The sequence below is a fragment of the Dendronephthya gigantea genome, unplaced genomic scaffold, assembly GCF_004324835.1.
Source record: "Dendronephthya gigantea isolate DGI-Jeju-01 unplaced genomic scaffold, DenGig_1.0 000078F, whole genome shotgun sequence".
Lineage (NCBI taxonomy): Eukaryota > Metazoa > Cnidaria > Anthozoa > Malacalcyonacea > Nephtheidae > Dendronephthya > Dendronephthya gigantea.
In genome coordinates this window covers 897,042-923,905 of record NW_021163088.1, presented here as the reverse complement: position 1 = coordinate 923,905, position 26,864 = coordinate 897,042, and the positions used below count along the sequence as shown (strand labels likewise).

The 26,864-nt window shown below is 38.8% G+C and overlaps 4 protein-coding genes across 4 annotated transcripts; all 4 read left to right on the top strand.

Annotated features, from left to right (window-relative positions):
• Positions 1-1,116: 1,116 nt before the first annotated feature.
• Positions 1,117-1,839, top strand: LOC114532159 (ubiquinone/menaquinone biosynthesis C-methyltransferase UbiE-like). Its single transcript, XM_028553737.1, has one exon. It carries the CDS (start codon positions 1,117-1,119, stop codon positions 1,837-1,839), a length of 723 nt encoding a protein of 240 aa, XP_028409538.1.
• Positions 1,840-3,349: 1,510 nt separating this feature from the next.
• LOC114532158 (ubiquinone/menaquinone biosynthesis C-methyltransferase UbiE-like) lies at positions 3,350-4,081 on the top strand. The gene has a single exon (XM_028553736.1). It carries the CDS (start codon positions 3,350-3,352, stop codon positions 4,079-4,081), a length of 732 nt encoding a protein of 243 aa, XP_028409537.1.
• Positions 4,082-18,200: 14,119 nt separating this feature from the next.
• On the top strand, positions 18,201-18,932 carry LOC114532157 (ubiquinone biosynthesis O-methyltransferase, mitochondrial-like). The gene has a single exon (XM_028553735.1). The coding sequence runs from the start codon at positions 18,201-18,203 to the stop codon at positions 18,930-18,932; it is 732 nt and encodes a 243-aa protein (XP_028409536.1).
• A 6,015-nt stretch (positions 18,933-24,947) lies between these two features.
• LOC114532156 (demethylmenaquinone methyltransferase-like) lies at positions 24,948-25,679 on the top strand. The gene has a single exon (XM_028553732.1). The coding sequence runs from the start codon at positions 24,948-24,950 to the stop codon at positions 25,677-25,679; it is 732 nt and encodes a 243-aa protein (XP_028409533.1).
• Positions 25,680-26,864: the final 1,185 nt, after the last annotated feature.

Sequence of the window (26,864 nt, the reverse complement as noted above, 5' to 3'; positions counted from 1 at the left end):
CACACGTAACTGCATAGTTTCTTGAAGAACTCCATCATACACAAACAAAACCCTTTTTACAAAAAATTTTATTTCAAACACACCACATGGTTGGCGGTTGTCCAACAAATTCCTAACTACCCCATCTGGTTATTTTTATTTCTATTTCTACGCCCCTCAACTCGAAACTATCTATTCAACAAATGACTCATTATGTTCCCCTTTTGCCCACATATGCATAACGTACTATTTTTTTCTCTAGTTTGTTTAATTCAGACAATTGTTACAAATTAACTTATAACTATATAAGAGCTACAATATGGTTCCAATTACCTATGTCAAAATATAAAATAAGCATAAAGTTCAAATACAAAGCATTCGTCTAATAAACCGCATTTCGCAGCGGAAATAGCCGCGCCAAATGAAAACTATGCCCTCTGCACTTAGTACGATAAACATAACTGACATGCACAAAAAATTTAAAAGCAGATTATCCGATCGGTAAGAAAGTTATACGTAGAAGTATGTGTGCGCCCATGCATCGAGAGTTTAAAATTTAAAATTTAAGAGGGCCACGCATCAGATGAACCACGAAGCATTAAATAATCTAGCCGAGGTGTGCACAGGGCAAATGTCTAAACGGCGATTAAAGGTATATAAGAGAAAATAAATATAAATCATAAATAACTGATTTTTAATCTGGGTAAGTTTCCCAAATCTATTATAGCTTAATGTTGCAGAATGTCGATTGATGAAATGCAGTTAATATAAAATCCTTGTAAGCTCATTAGCTCACGTTGCAATTCAGATTTTCAGACAACCATATGGGTGCCTATGGGTAATATATCTATACCTTAACGCTAAATAGTCTAGTAAGTTCTGCACAGGGCAAATGTCTAAACGGCGATAAAAGGTATAAGAGAAACGTGAGACTGATTTGTTGTAAAAATGTTTAATTTGATAAAGTATATAAAGTAATTATTTTTAATCCGGTTAAGTTAATTCCAAATCAAGTACATGAAAACAATATGATCTTTATCAATAACCATATTGTATAGAAGGTCGATTGATGAAAGGCAGTTAATATAAACACTCAGTTGTGTTGCACAAGTGAGTGCACAACTGCACAAGACGATCATGGAATCCGATGCAAGAGCCTACGAAGAACTAAACCAACCGCAATACGAAGCCGGTTGTAAGTTTATTGATGAAGTGAATCTCTCCCCCGGGGTCAAAGTGCTTGATATGGGCTGTGGTACGGGAAATCTCACAAAATACATCGCTGATATTGTTGGGTCTTGTGGTCAGACGGTGGGAATTGATCCTGATGTTGAGAGAATCAAAATAGCTCAAGAGAAATATCAAGAGGTTGATAATCTTCAGTTTCATGTTGGTGATAGTGTGACTGGATTCCCAAACGATAATTCACCATTTTATGACGTTCATATAACAATGAATGCATTTCACTGGTTTCCACACGAGCATAAGAGGATTTACATACAGAAAGCCTACCAATCTTTGAAGTCTGGAGGAAAACTGGTTATTTTGTGCACAGATAAGGTAAAAGCTGAACAATCCGAGGTACTTGGTGTCCATTATTTGACAAAAGATGAAATGAAAAAGCTGTTTGATGAAACTGGTCTGTTCAGTGAAGTTGTGATAAGCCAGACCTTTCTGACAGCACATTTCAAGTCGTATGAGATATTAAAGCGTTGGACCAAAGCAACAACACATCGTAATATTGAAGAGTTAGCTCCAGCTTATACGAAAGAGGCTACGGCTCAAGTTGCTACTTTTCACGACGATGGCAGTATCGTATTGAATATACCGTGTCTTCATATCACCGCAACTAAACAATGAAAAGATCATGTAAACATTTGCTGAATAATATGATTAATATTATATTTTTTGATATGCATGTGACTTCTAGCTTTATTCGTAATTTTCACTCTTCTTGCTTCCTATAATATATATCGTACACAATCTTTGAAGAAAGAGCTAATTTATTCGCAATAACCCATGAAAATCGTCGTTTATTCAAAAGTGACATCTGCAACCAAACTTGGATCTTCATGCAATGCAGTAATGGCAATGAACTCAGATTGTATAAGTGTTAGAGACTTTATGTTCGTGTTTGGTTTACAAATAAACTCACTTGCTGACCATACTTGTAATGAACTTGAAATTTCACAACTGTCTCTAACCTTAATAAACATGCAAGGGTGGACCCTGGTATGTATTTAGTAACCCTGAATTAACCAAGGTGGGCCTTGGTATGTACATAATGTATTTCAGCTCATAACTCTGAAAAAGTAAAAAGCACTGGCTCCAATTTCCCCCCCTGGGTTGTCGTTCCAGTTTGTTTACAGTTCAATGGTTCAACCGCGATCAGACCGAGGTTTGACCTAGGTTAATAGACCTTTCTTATAATGACGTCAAACGCGGAAATATGATGTTACATGAAATTTGATTGGCTCCACAAAACTATCGCGACAATCGAACTTCGTGTAACATCATACTTTCCGCGTTTGACGTCATTATGTAAAAGGTCTATTAACCGCGGTTTTAATTTTGTCAAGTTATTTTTGGACAGTACTCGAAACTCTTCAAAACTCATAAGCATTTTATCACAGAACCAGCTACACTAATAGACCATTTCAGCATGCAAATTAAGTAATTTAACCCATTTCTGATGTTGTGACCATGGAATAGCCAATAAAACTTATCCATTTCACACCATGTAATTTGAAATGGTTTAATTTGCATACAATCTGAAAAGGTCTATTAAACACTCGCCTTCCGGGAAAGGGATAGATATGACTGTGAAAACAATCAATATCTCAGGCATTAACTGGCATTGTTATACAGTATAGGTCGGCTGTGTATTTTAAATGTGATTCGTTCATTCGTAGTCACATGACTTTAAATAAATGCAATGTTTCCCACCAGGGAAACAAGTGAAAAATATTTGCCCACTTCTTGTAATAACAAAGTAATGTGGGTTTACGACTTCTTGGACTCTTGGGAAAACAAAATTCACTATTTCCCTCGGGAGCATACATTAAGTGTATGATAATAACCTTGAATTTGCATAGCATGAAAAATCGGCAGGCTGGCTACGCCGCTTGATCGCGCAGTGTCTTCTGCACTGAATCGCGTGGTGATCATATGTTTGGGAGACTTGACAAACTAAAAAAAACGCAAACTTTATTCTAGTCTGAAGATGACGGGAAACTGATTGTCGGCCTATTCTATACTATGCAAATGTTTAGCCTCCAGCTTCCGGTTATTATACTTCAATTCTTCCCGATTTTCTGGTCGACTGCTTACATGCAGTTAATATAAACAATTCGTTGTGTTGCCCAAGACGATGGAATCCGATGCAAAAGCTTACGAAGAACTAAACCAACCGCAATACGAAGCCGGTTGTAAGTTTATTGATGAAGTGAAACTCTCCCCCGGGGTCAAAGTGCTTGATATGGGTTGTGGTACTGGAAATATCACCAAATACATCGCTAATATTGTTGGGTCTTGTGGTCAGACGGTGGGAATTGATCCTGATGATGAGAGAATCAAAATAGCTCAAGAGAAATATCATGAGGTTGATAACCTTCAGTTTCATGTTGGTGATAGTGTGACTGGATTCCCAAACGATAATTCGCCATACTATGACGTTCATATAACAATGAATGCATTTCACTGGTTTCCACACGAGCATAAGAAGATTTACATACAGAAAGCCTACCAATCTTTGAAAGCTAAAGGAAAACTGATCATTTTGTGCTCAGATAAGGTAGGCCTTGAACGAGCTGATCATTCCGAGGTACTTGGTATCCATTATTTGACGAAAGATGAAATGAAAAAGCTGTTTCATGAAATTGGTCTGTTCAGTGAAGTTGTGATCAGCCAGACCTTTCTTACAGCGCATTTCAAGTCGTATGAAATATTAAAGCGTTGGACCAAAGCATCAACACATCGTGATATTGAAGAGTTAGATCCAGCTTATGTGAAAGAGGCTATGGCTGAAGTTGCTACTTTTCACGACGATGGCAGTATCGTGTTGAATATACCCTGTCTTCATATCACCGCAATTAAACAATGAAAAGATCACGTAAACATTTGCTGATTAATACGATTAGCTATTATTATTATATCTTTTAATATGCGTGTGACTACCTTCTAGCTTTATTCGTAATTTTCACTCTTCTTGTTTCCTATAATATATATCTTACACAATATTTGAAGAAAGAGCTAATTTATTCGCAATATATAACCCATAAAAATCGTGGTTTATTCAAAAGTGACATCCGCAACCAAACTTGGATCTTATAATGTTCTTTTCTACATCGTATTCTAGATATATATTTTTTTATTCGCTCCTTTCGCTATATTTAGACTAATCTAAATTCCCATGTGGGCGTGTCCTTTAATTTATGCTTGTTAACATTACTATATCACTTCCCTTGTTTTAAACAAAATCCCCAATTTGAATATTATGTCTATGTTATTAATGTATATATATATATATATATATATATATATATATATATATATATAAATCTATCACGAATCATATAGTTGTTCATGATACTGTTCATACTAATTATCTTATCATATCTGAAGGATACTGTAGTCCATATCGGTCGTCTGTTCCGAGATGATCTTCTTATACTATCATCATTCCGCTGAGGATGGTAATTAGGTCTTGGTTGGATTTCTGCTGGTATTCTCTCATCCATATATTCATCATCTGTGTCGTCTTCTTGTTTCATTATTTTCTTGAAATGCGATATATTTCTTGTGACTTTGTGACCATTCTTTTGTTGAGCTGTTACTTCTACACCATTCTTCGAAATGACTTTGTATGGTTCTGGTTTGAAATTCGTTGTTAGTTTGTTTTTCTTTTCCTGTCTTACTAACACATAATCACCAACTTGTATCTCGCTCTTTTTTACATTTCTTCTATGATCAGCGTATTCTTTATTTCTTTCCTTCCTTGTTCTTTCGTTGTCTCGAGCTTCTTTGTGTCTATTAATGACTTTCTTCCGCGTTATCACTGGGATCTTTCCTTTTACAATTCGATTAAATAATAGTTCTGATGGTGGTACACCTGTGGTACAATGCGGGGTTGTCCGATATTGAAGAAGAAAACGATATAATTCTTGTTTCCATGGTCGTCCTTCTACCTTTGCTGTTCTTAATGCCTTTCCCAACGGTTGCATGAATCTTTCTACCGTGGCGTTCCTTTGAGGCCAATAAGGGGTTGAGAACTTGGTTTGAATGCCAAGGGTTTTCATATATCGTGCATATTCGTCTCCATTGAACGGAGGTCCATTGTCCGATATGATTGTGTCAGGTATTCCATGGACAGAGAAAATTTTGTCCAGTTTCGGAATTACAGTTGAAGCTCGTGTGGAATGAACGATCTCCACTTCTGGGAATCTTGAGTATCTATCCACTACGACTAAGAGATCGATATTCAGACGTAGGTAGTGGTCCATGAAAGTCTACGTGTACGACACTCCATTGTAATTCTGGCATTTCTGTCATGCGTAAAGGCTCTGGGTGTTTTGGTCTACCTGCAGCCTGGCATGCTACACACTGTTCGATTATGTCTTTTTCTCGATTATCAATTTGCTGAAACCATATTTTCTCGCGAATTAGTGATTTCGTTTTTTCAATGCCTAAGTGCGTCTCATGCGCAATGTTTATTGTCCGCGTTGTTGCAAAGTTGCAGCGACAACAATTCGAGTTCCTCTGAATATTATGCGGTCTGTGGTGGTTGTCAATTCATTCTTCACTGTTTTGAATGGTTTCACTACGGGGGAATCCCATTTGTTGGTTTTGATTGCGTCACGCAGTTCTAATAATGCCGCGTCAGCATTAGTTGCATCAAGTATTTCCTTTAAGGTCATTGCCTTAGGAACACTGTTTTGAGTTATGAAATTGATGTACGGTTTTGTCATCTTCTCTTGTTTTCGCTTACTTTCATTGATTGGATGACGAGAAAGATAATCCGCTGGGTTGTTTGCACCTGATTTATATATTATCTTGAACGCATATGGTTGGAGGCGATCGAAGTACTCATCTTTCGATACGTGCGGATGTTTTAGCTGTACGCTGTCCATATATTATTTCTAGAGGTTTATGGTCTGTTACTAATGTGAATTCACTACCAAATAAAAATAGATGGAAGTGTTCAACTGCCCAAATTATCGCTAACGCTTCTTTTTCCGTTTGAGAATATCTTTTCTCAGTGTCGGTCAACGCTCGGCTGGCATACGCAATGATCTGCTGGTTGTTAATGTCACCTTTTTTGGTTTTTTGGGACAAAATCGCCGAAACTCCTACTGGGCTTGCGTCAACGACTGCAAATGTTTCCTTCGTTTTGTCGAAGTATGCCATACATGGCGCAGTCGCGAGTGTGTTCTTTAGCTTTTCAAATGCTGTTTGGTGTTTTTGCGTCCACTCAAATCGAACGTCTTTTCTTGTCAGTTCACGCAGTGAAGCGGTCAGGGTTGCAAAATCTCTAATGTATTTACTAGGATAATTAGCCATGCCAAGAAGGCTTCTGGTTTCATGCGCATTATTTGGCTGAGGTGCGTTTAGTAAATCAGTGACTCTCTTAGGATCAGGTGTCGTACCTTCTTCCGAGAAAATTTGTCCGAAGAATGACAACGTGTTTCTTAGGAAATCGCACTTGCTTTGGTTTAGTCTCAAACCTTTTATTGCAAGTCGTTGCAGACATCTATCAAGATTTGCATTGTGCTCGGCTCTTGTCGACCCAAAGACAATAATATCGTCCGCTATGTTTTTTACGCCTTCAAGTCCTTGAAGTGCAGTTTGGAGAGTGTATTGGAATATTTCTGCGGCAGCGTTAGTACCATAGTTCAGTCTTTTGTATCGATACAATCCTACATGCGTGCTAAATGTGATCACATATCGAGACTGTTCGTCTAATTCTAACTGGTGATACGCTTGACTCAAATCGAGTTTCGAAAAGAATTTAGCTCCGTTTAGGGCGAAACTCACGTCATTAACTGTTGGTATCGGATGACGTACTCGTCTATAGCTTCGTTTGCGAGTCTCATATCAACACATACTCTAACCTGTCCGTCTTTTTTGGGAACTGCCACAATGGGAGAAACCCATGGTGTGGCTTCGTTTTCCTGAACTTTCTCAATGATATCTTGTTTTTCAAGCTCAGTTAGCGCGTTTTTCACTTTTTCTCTAATATGATATGGTATACGCCGCTGTGGCTGTGCTTTCGGTGTTTGGGTTTTATCAATGTCTAGTTGAACTTTCTGGCCTTTTAATTTTCCGAGTCCCGAAAACACTTTAGAGTGCTTATGGATGATGTTTTCAAGTGCTGTATCCTTTACTGGTGCGATTTAATGTTACGTCTTGCATTTTGTTGAAAGTGTTGCGATCAATGACATTTATTGTCGCGCCAGTGTCAATTGTTATTTAAATTTGGTTCCGCTTACCGTTACATTGACTTTGTTATTGTGTTTCTGATCTGTCATGGAATATAAATAATCATCGTCCGAGGAGTTTGATTCCTGGTCTAATGTTTTTAGATTCTTGGGCTTATACTTCGTATTTGATCTATATGTTTGATATAGCAGTGTCCGCGCTTGTTTTTGATTTTGTTTTCCTCGACAAACATTGGCGAAATGATTCGATTTTCCACAGTTATTACAGGTTTTGCCTTTCGCTGGGCATGCTCCTGTGTGTGGATAATTACGCCCGCAATTTCTACAAATTACGCCAGTACTAGGTTTTTGTTCTAATTTATTTGTCTCACCGTCTTTTGTTTCTTTTGATTCCGATCTGTCTTGCTTGATATGTGCTCTGTTCGTCACGCCGTCCTTCTAACATCATGGCTTTTAAATCAAATGTAGGGTCTCGCAATGCTCGCTTTCGTATTTTCGATGAATTTCCGCCTATTATTATTTGTTCCTCAATTTCAAAATTAACGTCTCCGAATTCACATGTTTCTGACATTGTTCTTAGCCTTGTATGGAATTGGTCTAAGGTCTCGTTGTTCCTTGTGTTGCCTGTCTGAATTGATATACTTCGTACCTTCGATTCTTTTGGGGATCGAAATACGTCTTCAATTTTTGCTTCGCGACGTCGTAATCTGCGTCTGTTCCAGTCTCGGGGATTTGTTTGAAAATCTCTCGCACTCTAGGTCCGGCTTGGTAGAGTAACAATGCTCGTTTTCTAGTTGGATCCGTAATGCCACTTGCCGTTAAATACATCTCAAAGTCTGCTTGCCAATTGTTCCTCTTGTGGCTACACTTGTGCCAATTTTTGCATCTGGGGAAAATTCTGGCATAGGATTTATCGTTACAGATTGCATGATCTGCCTAGGCGGTTGTTGTTGCAGTTGATCTAGCTCTTCGGCCATCGTTCAAGTATTATTATTTTATCTTCGTCGCCAATATAATGTTCTTTTCTACATCGTATTCTAGATATATATATTTTTATTCGCTCCTTTCGCTATATTTAGACTAATCTAAATTCCCATGTGGGCGTGTCCTTTAATTTATGCTTGTTAACATTACTATAGATCTTCAATGCAGTAATCAATGAACTCAGATTGTACTGATAAGTGTTAGAGACTTTCGCCTGTATTCTAAAAGCTCACTCACACTCAAACTCATTGAGTGGGAGATCTTAATCTGCTAATAACGTTTCAATGGCGGTATTTTCAGCCGAATAGGAGCTTGATTTTCAGTGATTTACCTTATATCTTTCGATCTATTCAGAGAAAACTTTCGCATTGATCAGCATTAACAAAATTTATATGTCACACTCATTGAGTATGAGTGTGAGTGAGCTTTTTGAATACAGGCGTTTATGTTCGTGTTTTGTTTACAAATAAAAAACTCACTTGCTGACCACACAATAAACTCGAAATTTCACAATTGTCTCTAACCTTTAATTAACAAGGGTGCATAGACCCTGGTATGTATTTAAAGTACCTATATCACATATGTGGGATCTTTACGGATTTGAATAGAGCTTGAAAAATTAGTTTATAAGTTCTACAACCCTTTTTGATATAATTAAATAGTTTCGGAAATATTTACATATAAACATGACGACTTGCCTAAATTTCCGTCGTGCTCCGGGGCCTGGGACTCAGGAACCGAGTTCTTGTCAAACATAATATAATCAATTGTAATTTTACTTTGTTCTTCCAATAACGTAAAATATTTTGAGAAAAACTCGCCCAGTTGCTACAGCCATACACAACGCACCGTTCCCGCATTTTTTTCTTCAAAAGCGCAAACTATATCGCCAGTAAAACTTTTCATGTTTACATTATAAAAGACGGCGTGTTTGCAAATTATTTCCGAGTCCCAGTCCCTCCAACCGACGAATTTTCGAAACTATTTAATTATATCAAAAAAGGGTTGTAGAACTTATAAACTAATTTTTCAAGCTCTATTCAAATCCGTAAAGTTCCCACAAGTGATATAGGCACTTTAATAACCTTGAATTATAACCAGGGTGGACCTTCGTATGTACATAGTGTATTTCAGCTTATAACTCTGAAAAAGTTAGAAAAAAAGAAACACTGGCTTCAATTTTCCCTCCTGGGTTATCGTTGCAGTTTGCTTACAGTTCAATGGTTCAACCCCGATCAGACCGAGGTTTGACCTAGGTTAATAGACCTTTCAGTCTTATAATGATGTCAAACGCGGAAAGTATGATGTTACATGAAATTTGATTGGCTCCAGAAAACTATCGCGACAATCAAACTTCGTGTTACATCATACCTTCCGCGTTTGACGTCGTAATGAAAAAGGTCTGGTGCCGGTTGTTCGAAAGATGGATAACTTATCCAACGGATAAGTCCTATCTAACGGATAAATCTGCTATCCAGTGGATAGTTATCCATTGGAGAAAAACGCGTTGCACGAAGCGTGAATATAGTGGAGTGGATAGCTATCCAATAGATAAGTTAAAACTTACCAGGAGAAAACAGGATTATCCTGAAATTTCGAACCACAACGTTTGTCCGATACTGATTGTCGGCTTATTCTATACCATGCAAATGTTTATACTTCAATTCTTCCCGATTTTCTAGTCGACTGCTTATATGAACAAATATAAACAACCTGTTGTGTTGCCCAAGACGATGAGATCCGATGCCTTCTTCGTAAGAAGAACTAAACCAACCGCAATACGAAGCTGGTTGTAAGTTTATTGATGAAGTGAATCTCTCCCCCGGGGTCAAAGTGCTTGATATGGGCTGTGGTACGGGAAATCTCACCAAATAGATCGCTGATATTGTTGGCTCTTGTGGTCAGACGGTGGGAATTCATCCTGATGTTGAGAGAATCAAAATAGCTTAAGAGAAATACCAAGAGGTTGATAATCTTCAGTTTTATTTTGAACTTATCGAACACTGTTTTTGCCGCGGCTACACGGGCCATTTTCATCGACGATGTTGTCTTTCTAGCGTATGTTATTGTGTGAATTATGTACACAGTTCTATATAAACTGCATGGGCGAAGTAAAGTAATCTACTCTGTTAAATTTACTGAATAGCATACACAGGAGAAGAAAAGCCCGTATAGCCGGCTTGATACAACGGACCCACGGCTTGATAACTGGCTTGATACAACGGCTTGATACAACGGACCCACGGCTAAGTCCCAGGCTCAGGCAACCCACTGAAACGATAATTCGCCATACTATGACGTTCATATAACAATGAATGCATTTCACTGGTTTTCACACGAGCAGAAGAAGATTTACTTACAGAAAGCCTACCAATCTTTGAAAGCTGGAGGAAATCTGGCTATTTTTTGTTCGAATAAAATAGATCCGGAACGAGATGACCAATATGAGCTGCTTGAAATCCACTTTTTGACAAAAGATGAATTGAAAAAGCTGTTTCACGAAATTGGTCTGTTCACGCAGTGAAGTTGTGATAAGCCAAATCGTTCAAACAGCGCATTTTAAGTCGTGTGAGATATTTAACGGTTGGGTCAAAGCAACAACACACGTCAACACAGCGCCGAATTTGAAAATAATTAGTGCGGCGCTCATTTGGGGGCGGCGTTCTTAAGTAAAAATTATCGCAAATGCGGCGTTCATTCGGGGGCGGCGCTCATTCGGGGGCGCGCTCAATCGAGTAAATACGGTACTCGAAACTCTTCAAAACTCCATGAGCATTATCACAGAATAATAGACCACTAATAGATCATTTTCAGCATGCAAATTAAGTAATTAACCCATTTCCGAGTATTAACATGACATGACAATTAAACTACGAGCTCGAGTTGAATTTGAGCTAACTTAAATTATTATCCCAATGCGCGGACACAAAGGACCTACTTGGACAGAAGTGTAACTGTTTCATAAACGCTAATGTTATAACCAGGCCCGTTTACTTTTGCAACACAGGACCAACTACACCAACAGATAATTTCAACTTGCATGCAAATTAACCAATTTCAGATGTTGGAACCATGGATTAGCCAATAAAACTTAACTATTTCAGACCATGTGATTTGAAATGGTTAATTTGCATACAAGCTGAAAAGCTCTTTAAACACTCGCCTCCAGCGAAAGAGATAGATATGACTGTCAAAACAATATCTCAGGAAAGGAATAATAATAGAATAACCTTGATTTGCATAGCATAAAAAAATCGACAGGCTGGCTACGACACTGGATCGAGCAGTGATCGTACGTTTGTGTTACGTTGCGGTATATGACTTGACTCACTAAAAAAACGCGAACTTTATACTAGTCTGAAGATGGCGTGAAACTGATTGTTGGCCTATTCTAGCTATATACCATGCAAATGTTTAGCCTCAACCTTCCGGTTATTACCCTTCCGGCAATTCTTCCTGATTTTCTGGTCGACTTGTTACATGCAGTTAATATAAACACTCAGTTGTGTTGCCCAAGACGATGGAATCCGATGCAAAAGCTTACGAAGAACTGAACCAACCGCAATACGAAGCTGGTTGTAAGTTTATTGATGAAATGAATCTCTCCCCCGGGGTCAAAGTGCTTGATATGGGCTGTGGTACGGGAAATCTCACCAAATACATCGCTGATATTGTTGGGTGTTGTGGTCAAACGGTGGGAATTGACCCTGATGTTGAGAGAATCAAAATAGCTCAAGAGAAATATCAAGAGATTGATAACCTTCAGTTTCATGTTGGTGATAGTGTCACTGGATTCCTAAACGATAATTGGCCATACTATGACGTTCATATAACAATGAATGCATTTCACTGGTTTCCACACGAGCATAAGAAGATTTACATACAGAAAGCGTACCAATCTTTAAAGTCTGGAGGAAAACTGGTTATTTTATGCTTTGATAAGCTAGGCTTTGGGCGAACTGATCAATCCGAGGTACTTGGCACCCATTATTTGACAAAAGATGAAATGAAAAAGCTGTTTCATGAAATTGGTCTGTTCAGTGAAGTTGTCATAAGCCAGACCTTTCTAACAGCCCATTTCAAGTCGTATGAGATATTTAAGCGTTGGGTCAAAGCATCAACACATCATGAAATCGAGGAGTTAGATCCTGTTTATGTGAAAGAAATGATGGCTCAAATTGCTACTTTTCACGACGATGGCAGTATGGTGTTGAATATACTGTGTCTTCGTATAACCGCAATTAAACAATGAAATGCATGACCGCGTTAACATTGCTCATTAAATGGCTATCTGTAAAACAAGGAACGGGGAATCGGGGAACGGTAAAACCAGGAATGAGAAAAGCAGGAATTTGTAAAACCCGGCATGAGAAAAGCCGGAATCTGTAAAACCAGGAATGAGAAAAGCCGAATTCTGTAAAACCAGGAATGCAAAAAGCCGGAATCTGTAAAACCAGGAATGAGAAAAGCCGAAATCTGTAAAACCAGGAATGAGAAAAGCCGGAATCTGTAAAACCAGGAATGAGAAAAGCCGGAATCTGTAAAACTAGGAATGAGAAAAGCCGGAATGTGTAAAACCAGGAATGGACTGAGCTACTAGCCCCTTCTATATTATTACCATAGGCTCTTATCATTATTAAAATTATTCGTTTATACTTTATATTTACGCGCAATATCTTATATATAAAGATAAAACAAACAATTCAATACGTCTGTCAAACGTCTGTTGCCAATAAAATTATAAAACTGAATATGTATAAAATAACAAACATAATAATGTTTGATATGATAATAATGTTAGATAGTCTATGATAAATATGTATGATAACAACAATGCTACAGTCTGTTCCCGTTTGTTAATTAACACCAGTCGCCCCGTGGGACAAAGACGCTCTGCTGTTGTGAATATGATCAAAACTCAAAAGAACATAAACATAACATTCATTCCTGGTTTTACAGATTCCGGCTTTTCTCACTCCGGGTCTTACAGATTCCGGCTTTTCTCATTCCTTGTTTCACAGATTCCGGCTTTTTTCATTCCTGGTTTTACAGATTCCGGCTTTTCTCAATCCTGGTTTTACAGATTCCGGCTTTTCTCATTCCTGGTTTTACATATTCCGGCTTTTTTCATTCCTGGTTTTACAGATTCCGGCTTTTCTCATTTCTGGTTTTACAGATTCCGGCTTTTCTCATTCCGGATTTTACAGATTCCGGCTTTTCTCATTCCTGCTTTTACCGTTCCCTGTTCCTTTCCACCATTCCTTTCCCCAATTCCCCGTTCCTTGTTTTACAGATAGCCCTCATTAAATACTTTTTTAATACGTATGTGAATTCTACCTTTATTCGTAGTTTTACTCGTCTTGTGTCCACATAATTTTTATAGCTTACACAGTCTTTGAAGAAATAGCTAATAAATATATGTTAGTAACTAGCTGCGAGGTCCGGTTGCGAAAAAAACTGTGTTCGAGATCTCGCAAAACTTGTGCAATTAGATCGAACAAAGTAAATAATTTTTATCGTAATGAAAGACTTTATATCAATAAAAATTTGAACCTGTTAATGTTCTGCTATGCAGTGGTTTTGTAGTTGTAGTTTAGACCTAAAATATTTCCCAAAATCGTTAATATATCTACAGGCTACAATAATTTATCTTATTATTCTGCGTAACTCTAGTTTTGTCAGTCATTGCCACTTTCTCATAATTTTAAATTCAACCAATGATTAAGTTCATCTAAATTTTCTATCAACGGATACCGCGAAATACAAATATCTTGGAATTGCAGACTCATTTCTCCTGTCCCCGTTTCTTCCTTTTAAGCGTGAAAGACTTGGCCAGAAACCGCGGACATGGAATGGGATTGCCGTAGCTAATCTATGAACGCATTAGAAACTGACTCTAGAGTCTCCAGGCCCTGCGAAAGGCAGGTAAGTGACGATGGCTGCAGATGAGGTTGCATTGAATTTCTATGTTATAGCGGCTAATTGTATATATATGGCATGCATGCAATAGATGCGGCGGCATATATGACTCTTGGTAAAGCGATAAGCACATCGGAGCTAGCTTCTCGTTTGAACTTCGAAATCTGAACGCACATGCAATGGAGAAAAAATTGAGGATGATAAAATTTGGATTCCCTATAAATATAGATGGTCTAAATTTCGTCCGTTCCATTTTGCCAACATTTTTTATACTCGCGGCCTGTCGAGCGCGAAAGAGATTATTGAAGTTAGCAGAAGTTTGAAATTCTAAACAAGCCAATCAGAGTTTCTGAACACCGCGGAAAAACGTCTGCGCACGCGTCAACTCTGCCTGTAAGTGAGATTAAAAAGAATTAAAAAGCGGTTCCGAACGTTTCCGAAGGCTAAAATTGGCGGTAAAAAGGAGTGATTTCATTCGTGTCTTCAAATCCATATTTCGAGGGCATAAATAAACACTGCATTATAGAAACTAAGAGAAAAAACGTCCAGAGAGTCCTAGAAGTGGCATCCTAAAAAAACACCTGTAAATGGTGACTGTTGACAAATTTTTCGTCTCAAACATTTTGTTTATCAAATAAGCAACGACAGTTTCCGAACTTTTACTTGAGACACGTTTTATTAAAAAAAAATATGTCGCCAGATACGAGACGTTTGCGTGTTCTCAACGATTGAAAATTAAGATGTATTTTACAATTTAAATATGTTAGAAAGCTTAACTTTCCGCGGGTTTTCTTAACTTTTAGGTTTAAACTTTTGTTTTTGAAAAATATTCTAAATCTACCCCGTAAAAGAAGGAAAATTTAACGTGAATGACAGTTCGTTCGATACTCTAAATGCTAGAAGGCTTTTAATTTATGTTCTGTCTGGCCGTCTTGTATATTTTTGCCTTTTCTTAACTTATATTTTATCAAATAATGGGCATGTTTTGTTCCAAAAGTTGATATTTAGATTTACCACAATATTTTGACATTTCGGCGCGTGCGCAGACATTTTTCCGCGGTGTTGAGTTTCTGTAGTTAGAGCAAACCGTTGTTCCATGTTTTCTTTAACTTTTCTATCGTTTACAACTTCAGGCGGAAAATTGCCCGACGTTTAAAAAAATCTGCCCGAAGTGACATTGGAAACTTTTTCGCCCGTTTTAATTTAACAATCAAAATGAAACAGAGTTATTGCGTATGCTATTAATAGTAAAAATACATCCAATTGATTAGACTTATAAAAGTTATAATTATTATTCAAATGAAACATAATTGCCAATTACCTGTACTTTATTGCAAATGACCCGCACTTAGCAACTATATTAGACATGAAACGGCGCAATTTGCCCAAACCAACTTTGAATCGCGATAAAGACCCTGCACTAAAGCGTTGGCTTAGGCACTATGACCAATATTTTCTGCATGATGGCATTCTTCTCTATAGAGCTCTTGGTAACCGACAGGCGTCGCATAACCATCCGAACAATGTCATATTGATTCCCTCCAACCTCCAAATAAACATCCTGAAAACACTGCATGATGGGCCGCTCGGGGGACATTTAGGTATCACTGGCACAGAGGAACGCGTCCGAAGAAAATTTTACTGGCCTGGTATTCGCCAAACGGTTTCCGAACATATCCAAACGTGCAACGTTTGTAATCAAAATAACTCCCCAAATAGCAAAAACTCGGCGCCATTAGGCCACATTTCAGTCGATCAACCTTTCACTTTCTGGGCAATGGATTACATGGGACCGTTGCCAGAGACCAGTCGAAGGAACAAACACATTTTAGTTTTTGTCGATCATTTCACCAATTGATGTGAAGCGTTTGCAACACCCGATCAAAAAGCCAGCACAGTTGCGCCACTCCTAGTCAATCGCATTTTCTCCAGGTTTGGCCCCCCGCAGTCTTGCATTCAGACCAAGGCAGAAATTTTGAGAGCACGCTGCTGCATGAAGTATGTAATTTTATAGGTATTACGAAAACGCGCACTACTAGCTACCATCCTCATGCAGTGTGACGGACAGACAAAGCGCCAAAACCGCACAATTCAGGCTATGCTTTCCTTCTTTGTTTCTAATAGGCGAGATGATTGGGACTTGTGGCTAGATTCAGTCACGTTCGCTTACAATACTAGCAGACACGACGCACTAGGCATGTCTCCGTATGAGGTAGTTTTTGGCCAATTACCTAGGCTGCCAGTTGAATTGGAATTAGGCATGCCGCTAACAACACCATCCACCCACAGCGAATATTTACAATCAGTTAGGTTAGCATTTCATGATATTAGACGCATAGCAGAGGAACATTTATCAAAAGCATCGGAAAAACAGGCAAGGCTCAATCAACCGACAACTACTTGGCGGCCTTTCAAATCAGGCGAAACAGTCATGTTGAAAAGACCAAAAGGCTGGAAGTTCGGCAGTTCGGCTATAGATGGGTGGGGCCTTATAGAATCCTAAAACGGGTTGGGGTGGACTATCATATTGTTTCAAAGGGAGGGAAGGTGATGGTCGACCAGTTGATGCGCAGTTTTATCCCGTTTCAAGAGGGTGAACCGGTTTGCCCCAGTAGGGAAGTAGGTGAGTTCAAGGTGGGTGATGTTACACCCCAACAAGACGGAATTGACGGACTTCCTCGTGCTCGACCTGCCAGACTTAGACAAAACATTAATCAGCCATTAAGATACGGATTTGATTGAAAGCATGTCCTCGGGACGAGAACATAAGGAGGAGTATGGTGTAACGGATATCGGATAATGGATTAACTGTAAATATAGACTAATCTAATGGAATAAGGAAAAGCAAGTTGCCGCAGATGCACCATTGTAAGTGCTTCCGCGATTAATGTATAAATATAGCAATTAATAATAGAAAATAGCATTATAGATAATCAAAAGAAGCTAACACGACCTATAGAACGAGAATATGAATAACAAATGTAAAATATAAATAAGAGAGTTGGATCTCGACCTGTTGTGTGTGTATGTGAAGTAAGCTCGGCTCGTTACATAAAGATGGTCCAAATTTAATCTGTACGAATTTTATCCGTGCCAAACCCCTGCGACATGTCGAGTGCGAAATAGATTGTTGAACAGCAAACCACCCAGGCCAGCACCAGTCTGCGAACAAACACCACCACAGGCCCACATCACGACAAGTAGCTTTAAGCTTGCAGGGTTCACACTTGTCGTACGAATCTGGGATTCCCTTTGTGCGAGCTAGGACGATCACTGCATGGTGCGCGAAATCCTTTGTCTGTCGGAAAATGGATACAATGGATCCCCAAATCTTAGGACAAGAGTGAACCAGGTTTACACAGAACCAACTACACTAACAGATAATTTCAGCTTGCATGCAAATTAACCCATTTGAGATGTTGGAACCATGGATTAGCCAATAAAACCTAACTATTTCAGACCATGTGATTTGAAATGGTTAATTTGCATACAAGCTGAAAAGCTCTTTAAACATGCACTCGCCTCCAGCAAAAGGGATAGATATGACGGTCAAAACAATATCTCAGGAAATGATTCATTAGAATAACCTTGATTTGCATAACATGAAAAATCGACAGGCTGGCTACGCCACTGGATCTCGCAGTGTCATCTGCATTGGACCGCGCGGTGATCGTACGTTTGTGTTACGTTGCGCTATATGACTTGACACAATAAAAAAGAGCGAACTTTATACTAGTCTGAAGATGGCGTGAAACTGATTGTTGGCCTATTCTATACCATGCAAATATTTAGCCTTCGCCTTCCGGTTATTACACTTCCTGATTTTCTGGTCGACTTGTTACATGCAGCTAATATAAACACTCAGTTGTGTTGCCCAAGACGATGGAATCCGATGCAAAAGCTTACGAAGAACTGAACCAACCGCAATACGAAGCTGGTTGTAAGTTTATTGATGAAATGAACCTCTCCCCCGGGGCCAAAGTGCTTGATATGGGCTGTGGTACGGGAAATCTCACCAAATACATCGCTGATATTGTTGGGTCTTGTGGTCAAACGGTGGGAATTGATCCTGATGTTGAGAGAATCAAAATAGCTCAAGAGAAATATCACGAGATTGATAATCTTCAGTTTCATGTTGGTAATAGTGTGACTGGATTCCTAAACGATAATTCGCCATACTATGACGTTCATGTAACAATGAATGCGTTTCACTGGTTTCCACACGAGCATAAGAAGATTTACATACAGAAAGCGTACCAATCTTTAAAGTCTGGAGGAAAACTGGTTATTTTATGCTTTGATAAGCTAGGCTTTGGACGAACTGATCAATCCGAGGTACTTGGCACCCATTATTTGACAAAAGATGAAATGAAAAAGCTGTTTCATGAAATTGGTCTGTTCAGTGAAGTTGTCATAAGCCAGACCTTTCTAACAGCCCATTTCAAGTCGTATGAGATATTTAAGCGTTGGGTCAAAGCATCAACACATCATGAAATCGAGGAGTTAGATCCGGTTTATGTGAAAGAAATGATGGCTCAAATTGCTACTTTTCACGACGATGGCAGTATCGTGTTGAATATACCGTGTCTTCGTATAACCGCAATTAAACAATGAAATGCATGACCGCGTTAACATTGCTCATTAAATGACTATCTGTAAAACAAGGAACGGGGAATCGGGGAACGGTAAAACCAGGAATGAGAAAAGCAGGAATTTGTAAAACCCGGCATGTGAAAAGCCGGAATCTGTAAAACCAGGAATGAGAAAAGCCGAAATCTGTAAAACCAGGAATGGGAAAAGCCGGAATCTGTAAAACCAGGAATGAGAAAAGCCGAAATCTGTAAAACCAGGAATGAGAAAAGCCGGAATCTGTAAAACCAGGAATGAGTAAAGCCGGAATCTGTAAAACCAGGAATGAGAAAAGCCGGAATCTGTAAAACCAGGAATGGACTGAGCTACTAGCCCCTTCTATATTATTACCATAGTCTCTTATCATTATTAAAATTATTCGTTTATACTTTATATTTACGCGCAATATCTTATATATAAAGATATAACGAACAATTCAATACGTATAAAAAGCAATCTTGAGAGTCAAAATTTCGACTTCATTTTAAAGAAATCTTCAGACAGAATGAAATACAATACTTTACAACGTATACAACACAGAGAACTAAAGCGCACGTCTGTCAAACGTCTGTTGCGAATAAAATTATAAAACTGAATATGTATATAATAACAAACATAATAATGTTTGATATGATAATAATGTTAGATGGTCTATGATAAATATGTATGATAACAACAATGCTACAGTCTGTTCCCGTTTTTTAATTAACACCAGTCGCCCCGTAGGACAAACACGCTCTACTCTTGTGAATATGATCAAAATTCAAAAGAACATAAACATAACATTCATTCCTGTTTTTACAGATTCCGGCTTTTCTCATTCCTGTTTTTACAGATTCCGGCTTTTCTCATTCCGGGTTTTACAGATTCCGGGTTTTCTCATTCCTGCTTTTACCGTTCCCCGTTCCTTTCCACCATTCCTTTCCCCAATTCCCCGTTCCTTGTTTTACCGATAGCCCTCATTAAATACTTTTTCAATACGTATGTGAATTCTACCTTTATTCGTAGTTTTTACTCGTCTTGTGTACACATAATTTTTATAGCTTACACAGTCTTTGAAGAAATAGCTAATAGTTATATGTTAGTAACTACCTGCGAGGTCAAGTTGCGAAAAAAACTATGCGCGAGATCTCGCAAAACTTGTGCAATTAGATCGAACAAAGTTAATAATTTTTATCGTAATGAAAGACTTTATATCAATAAAAATTTGAACCTGTTAATGTTCTGCCATGCAATGGTTCTGTGGTAGTAGTTTAGACCTAAAATATTTCACAAAATCGTTAATATATCTACAGGCTACAATAATTGCTGCGGAGCGAGCGAGCCTGAAGCGAGCGAGCGTAGCAGCAGTCTAATTGGCGTAGTAGGCAGTGAAAAGCAAATTTTTAGGGTTGCGTTGCATTGTGGTTGTGCACAGTGACGCAGTTGTATCAGGCCTGTTTGTATGCGCAGTTGTGCACAAATTAATCTCACGTTTCAGTGACATGGATTAAATACCAATATGGATTAAAACTTAAAAGTCAAACGTCCAAGTCTGGAAGAGGTACCAGTCCAGATTTAACATACATTCTGTTCTTCATTCGCCTTTGTTTTCATTTATTATAAGGTTGACAGTTGCTTGTCGTTTTGCCTGATTTCCACTGTAATTTGTTTTGATTCACAATATAAATATTCGCGCATTGATGTCTAGATTTTCGTTTAGCATATCGTACGACGCGCGATATACAGCATTGACTACCAAATCGTATTTTAAGTATATTGTTGATTGTTTTGCCTGTTTGGACTTATTTTGACTCAGTGTTGATAATCCAAGTTTATTTCCTCATCTTTGTCATTGCACCTCGTGTTTCATTGTCATAGTGTGCCTGGGCAGTCTGCCGTATTCGAATTTCATTTTTTCGAACTGATTAAACTGTTTGTAGCTATTCTCGGTTTCATTTGCACTACGGTACTGCGCTTAATTCAGTATGACATTTACTAGGGGTAAAAAGCTCAGTAAAAGCGGCAATTTAGTGTTTAAAATTTCACCTTAACACGCCCTTTGTTAAAGTAATTGCGACGTGATCGTGTGACACATATTGCACAAATTTCAACGCTTTTGTAATATTTTTTAACAATTGTACAGTTTTGCCAATCCTGTTCTTATATGATATTTGGTTCAATTTGTTTTTAATGCCCGCAGCAATCCCTACCTTGCAGGTAACCTAGTTTGTCTTATAATTCTGCGTAACTCTAGTTTTGTCAGTCATTGCCACTTTCTCATAATTTCAAATTCAACCAATGATTAAGTTCATCTAAATTTTCTATCAACCGATACCGCGAAATACAAATATCTTGGAATTGCAGACTCATTTTTCTGTCCCCATTTCTCCCTTTTAAGCGTGAAAGACTTGGCCAGAAACCGCCGACATGGAATATACGGATTGCCGTAACTAATCTATGAACGCATTAGAAACTGACTCTAGAGTCTCCAAGCCCTGCGAAAGGCAGGTAAGTGACGATGGCTGCAGATGAGGTTGGATTGAATTTCTATGTTATAACGGCTAATTGTGTGGCATGCATGCAATAAATGCGACGGCACATATACGACTCTTGGTAAAGCGATAAGCACATCGGAGCTATAGCTCCTCGTTTGAACTTCAAAATCTGCACGCACATGCAATCGAGAAAAATTTGAGGATGATAAAATTTGGATTCCCTATAAATATAGATGGTCTAAATTTCGTCCGTTCCATTTTGCCAAGATTTTTTATACTCGCGGCCTGTCGAGCGCGAAAGAGATTATTGAAGTTAGCGGAAGTTTGAAATTCTAAACAAGCCAATCAGAGTTTCTGTAGTTAGAGCAAACCGTTGTTCCGTGTTTTCTTTAACTTGTCTATCGTTTACAACTTATGCGGAAAATTTCCCGACGCTAAAAAAAATCTGCCCGAAGTGACATTGGAAACTTTTTCGTCCGTTTTAATTTAACAATCAAAATGAAATAGAGTTATTGCGTATGCTACTAATAGTAAAAATACATCCAATTGATTAGACTTATAAAAGTTATAATTATTATTCAAATGAAACATAATTGCCAATTACCTGTACTTTATTGCAAATGACCCGCACTTAGCAACTATATTAGACATGAAACGGCGCAAATTGCCCAAACCAACTTTGAATCGCGATAAAGACCCTGCACTAAAGGGTTGGCTTCGGCACTATGACCAATATTTTCTGCATGATGGCATTCTCTATAGAGCTCTTGGTAACCGACAGGCGTCGCATAACCATCCGAACAATGTCATATTGATTCCCTCCAACCTTCAAGGAAACATCCTGAAAACACTGCATGATGGGCCACTCGGGGGACATTTAGGTATCACTCGAACAGAGGAACGCGTCCAAAGAAAATTTTACTGGCCTGGTATTCGCCAAACGGTTTCCGAACATATCCAAACGTAGAACGTTTGTAATCAAAAGAACTCCCCAAATAGCAAAAACTTGGCGCCATTAGGCCACATTTCAGTCGGTCAACCTTTCACTTTCTGGGCAATGGATTACATGGGACCGTTGCCAGAGACCAGTCGAAGGAACAAACACATTTTAGTTTTTGTCGATCATTTCACCAAGTGGTGTGAAGCGTTTGCAACACCCGATCAAAAAGCCAGCACAGTTGCGCCACTACTAGCCTCAGTCGCATTTTCTCCAGGTTTGGCCCCCAGCAGTCTTGAATTCAGACCAAGGCAGAAATTTTGAGAGCACGCTGCTGCATGAAGTATGTAATTTTATAGGTATTACGAAAACGCGCACTACTAGCTACCATCCTCAGTGTGACGGACAGACAGAGCGCCAAAACCGCACAATTCAGGCTATGCTTTCCTTATTTGTTTCTAATAGGCAAGATGATTGGGACTTGTGGCTGGATTCAGTCACGTTCGCTTACAATACTAGCAAACACGACGCACTAGGTATGTCTCCGTACGAGGTAGTTTTTGGCCAATTACCTAGGCTGCCAGTTGAATTGGAATTAGGCATGCCGCTAACAACACCGTCCACCCAGAGCGAATATTTACAATCAGTTAGGTCAGCACTTCATGATATAAGACGCATAGCAGAGGAACATTTATCAAAAGCATCGGAAAAAAGGCAAGGCTCAATCAACCGACAACTACTTGGCGGCCTTTCAAATCAGGCGAAACAGTCATGTTGAAAAGACAAAGAGGCTGGAAGTTCGGCCATAGTTGAGTTAGGCCTTATAGAATCCTAAAACGGGCTGGGGTGGACTATCATATTGTTTCAAAGGGAGGCAAGGTGATGGTCGTTCACCACAATCAGTTGAAGCGCAGTTTTATCCCGTTTCAAGAGGGTGAACTGGTTTGCCCTAGTAGGGAAGTAGGTGAGTTCAAGGTGGTTGATGTTACACCCCAACAAGACGGAATTGACGGATTTCCTCGTGCTCGACCTGCCAGACTTAGTGACAAAACATTAATCCGCCATTAAGATACGGATTTGATTGAAAGCATGTCCTCGGGACGAGAACATAAGGAGGAGGATGGTGTAACGGATATCGGATAATGGATTAACTGTAAATATAGACAAACCTAATGGAATAAGAAAAAGCAAGTTGCCGCGGATGCACCATTGTAAGTGCTTCCAAGATTAATATAGAAATATAGAAATTAATAATAGAAAATAGCATTATAGATAATTAAAGTAAGCTAACACGCCCTATAGAACGAGAGTATAAATAACAAATGTAAAATATGAATAAGAGAGTTGGATCTAGACCTGTTGTGTGTGTATGTGAAGTAAGCTCGGCTCGTTACATAAAGATGGTCCAAATTTAATCTGTACCAATTTCCGTGCCAAACCCCTGCGACATGTCGAGTGCGAAATAGATTGTTGAACAGCTAACCACCCAGGCCAGCACCAGTCTGCGAACAAACACCACCACAGGCCCACATCACGACAAGTAGCTTTAGGCTTGCATGGTTCACACTTGTCGTACGAATCTGGGATTCCCTTTGTGCGAGCTAGGACGTTCACTGCATGGTGCGCGAAATCCTTTGTCTGTCGGAAAATGGATACAATGGCAATGGCGTAGGAAGCATCCAGAGGTTGGGGGGGCACCAGCTTCTAGGGGCACTTTTGGTTAATAAAAATGACGGTTAAAATGGTTAATAAAAATATATATATAGGGACGGTTTGATTCAGGAACCGCCGACCGCAGATCATTTTTCGTATTTCTTGGGCTTCGTACTGTTTTGGGGTCCGGGGGCATGCTCCCCCGAGAAAATTTTGAATCAATTTAGGGATTATTGGGAAATAGGAGATACTTTTTTCTTTCTTTTCGCTTCCCAAAAAGGCATTTTTTAACAAAAAGGGCACTTTTATTCCCTTCAAAAATCTTGGGGGGGCACGTGCCCCCAGTGCCCCCCCTTCCTACGCCACTGTACAATGGATCCCTAAATCTTAGGACAAGAGTGAACCAGGTTTACACAGAACAAACTACACTAACAGGTAATTTCAGCTTGCATGCAAATTAACCCATTTGAGATGTTGCAACCATGGATTAGCCAATAAAACTTAACTATTTCAGACCATGTGATTTGAAATGGGTTAATTTGCTACAAGTTGAAAAGGTCTTTAAACACACGCCTCCAGCGAAAGGGATATATATGTCTGTCAAAACAATATCTCAGGAAATGAATCATTAGAATAACCTTGATTTGCATAGCATAAAAAATGGACAGGCTGGCTACGCCACTGGATCTCGCAGTGTCATCTGCATTGGATCGCGCGGTGATCGTACGTTTGTGTTACGTTGCGGTATATGACTTGACACACTAAAAAAGCGCGAACTTTATACTAGTCTGAAGATGGCGTGAAACTGATTGTTGGCCTATTCTATACCATGCAAATATTTAGCCTCCGCCTTCCGGCTATTACACTTCCTGATTTTCTGGTTGACTTGTTACATGCAGTTAATATAAACACTCAGTTGTGTTGCCCAAGACGATGGAATCCGATGCAAAAGCTTACGAAGAACTGAACCAACCGCAATACGAAGCTGGTTGTAAGTTTATTGATGAAGTGAATCTCTCCTCCGGGGCCAAAGTGCTTGATATGGGCTGTGGTACGGGAAATATCACCAAATACATCGCTGATATTGTTGGGTCTTGTGGTCAGACGGTGGGAATTGATCCTGATGTTGAGAGAATCAAAATAGCTCAAGAGAAATATCAAAAAGTTAATAATCTTCAGTTTCATGTTGGTGATAGTGTCACTGGATTCCCAAACGATAATTCGCCATACTATGACGTTCATGTAACAATGAATGCATTTCACTGGTTTCCACACGAGCATAAGAAGATTTACATACAGAAAGCCTACCAATCTTTGAAATCTGGAGGAAAACTGGTTATTTTGTGCACAGATAAGATAGGCGCTAAACAAGCTGATCAATCCGACGTACTTGGTATCCATTATTTGACAAAAGATGAAATGAAAAAGCTATTTCATGAAATTGGTCTGTTCAGTGAAGTCGTGATAAGCCAGACCTTTCTAACAGCTAATTTCAAGTCGTATGAGATATTGAAGCGTTGGATAAAAGCATCATCCCATCATGAAATCGAGGAGTTAAATCCAGCTGATGTGAAAGAAATGATGGCTCAAATTGCTACTTTTCACGACGATGGCAGTATCGTGTTGAATGTACCGTATCTTCATATCACCGCAATTAAACAATGAAATGCATGACCGCGTTAACATTGCTCATTAAATATATTTTTAATACGTATGTGACTTCCACCATTATTCGTAGTTTTACTCGTCTTGTGTCCACATAATTTTTATAGCTTACACAGTCTTTGAAGGAATAGCTAATATTTATATGTTAGATTTTTGTTAGTAACTAGCTGCGAGGTCCGGTTGCGAAAAAAACTGTGCTCGAGGTCTCGCAAAACTTGTGCAATTAGATCGAACAAGGTTAATTTTTTTCGTAATGAAAGACTTTATACACTAAAAATGTGAAGCTGTTAATGTTCTGCCATGCAGTGGTTCTGTGGTAGTAGTTTAGACCTAACATGTTTCACAAAATCGTTAATATATCTACAGCCTACAATAATTTATCTTATAATTCTGCGTAACTCTAGTTTTGTCAGTCATTGCCACTTTCTCATCATTTTGAATTCAACCAATGATTAAGTTCAGCTAAATTTTCTAACGACCGATACCGCGAAATACAAATATCTTGGAATTGCAGACTCATTTCTCCTCTCCCCATGCATTTCTCCTTCCAGAAACCGCGGACATGGAATATACGGATTGCCGTAACTAATCTATGAACGCATTAGAAACTGACTCTATAGAGTCTCCAAGCCCTGCGAAAGGCAGGTAAGTGACGATGGCTGCAGATGAGGTTGGATTGAATTTCTATGTTATAAAGGCTAATTGTATGGCATGGATACATTAGATGCGACGGCATATATGACTCTTGGTAAAGCGATAAGCACATCGGAGCTAGCTTCTCGTTTGAACTTCGAAATCTGCACGCACATGCGATCGAGAAAAATTGAGGATGATAAAATTTGGATTCCCTATAAATATAGATGGTCTAAATTTCGTCCGTTCCATTTTGCCAAGATTTTTTATACTCGCGGCCTGTCGAGCGCGAAAGAGATTATTGAAGTTAGCGGAAGTTTGAAATTCTAAACAAGCCAATCAGAGTTTCTGTAGTAAGAGCAAACCGTTGTTCCATGTTTTCTTTAACTTGTCTATCGTTTACAACTTCACGCGGAAAATTGCCCGACGTTTAAAAAAAATCTGCGCCAAGTGACATTGGAAACTTTTTCATCCGTTTTAATTTAACAATCAAAATGAAATACAGTTATTGCGTATGCTATTAATAGTGAAAATACATCCAATTGATTAGAC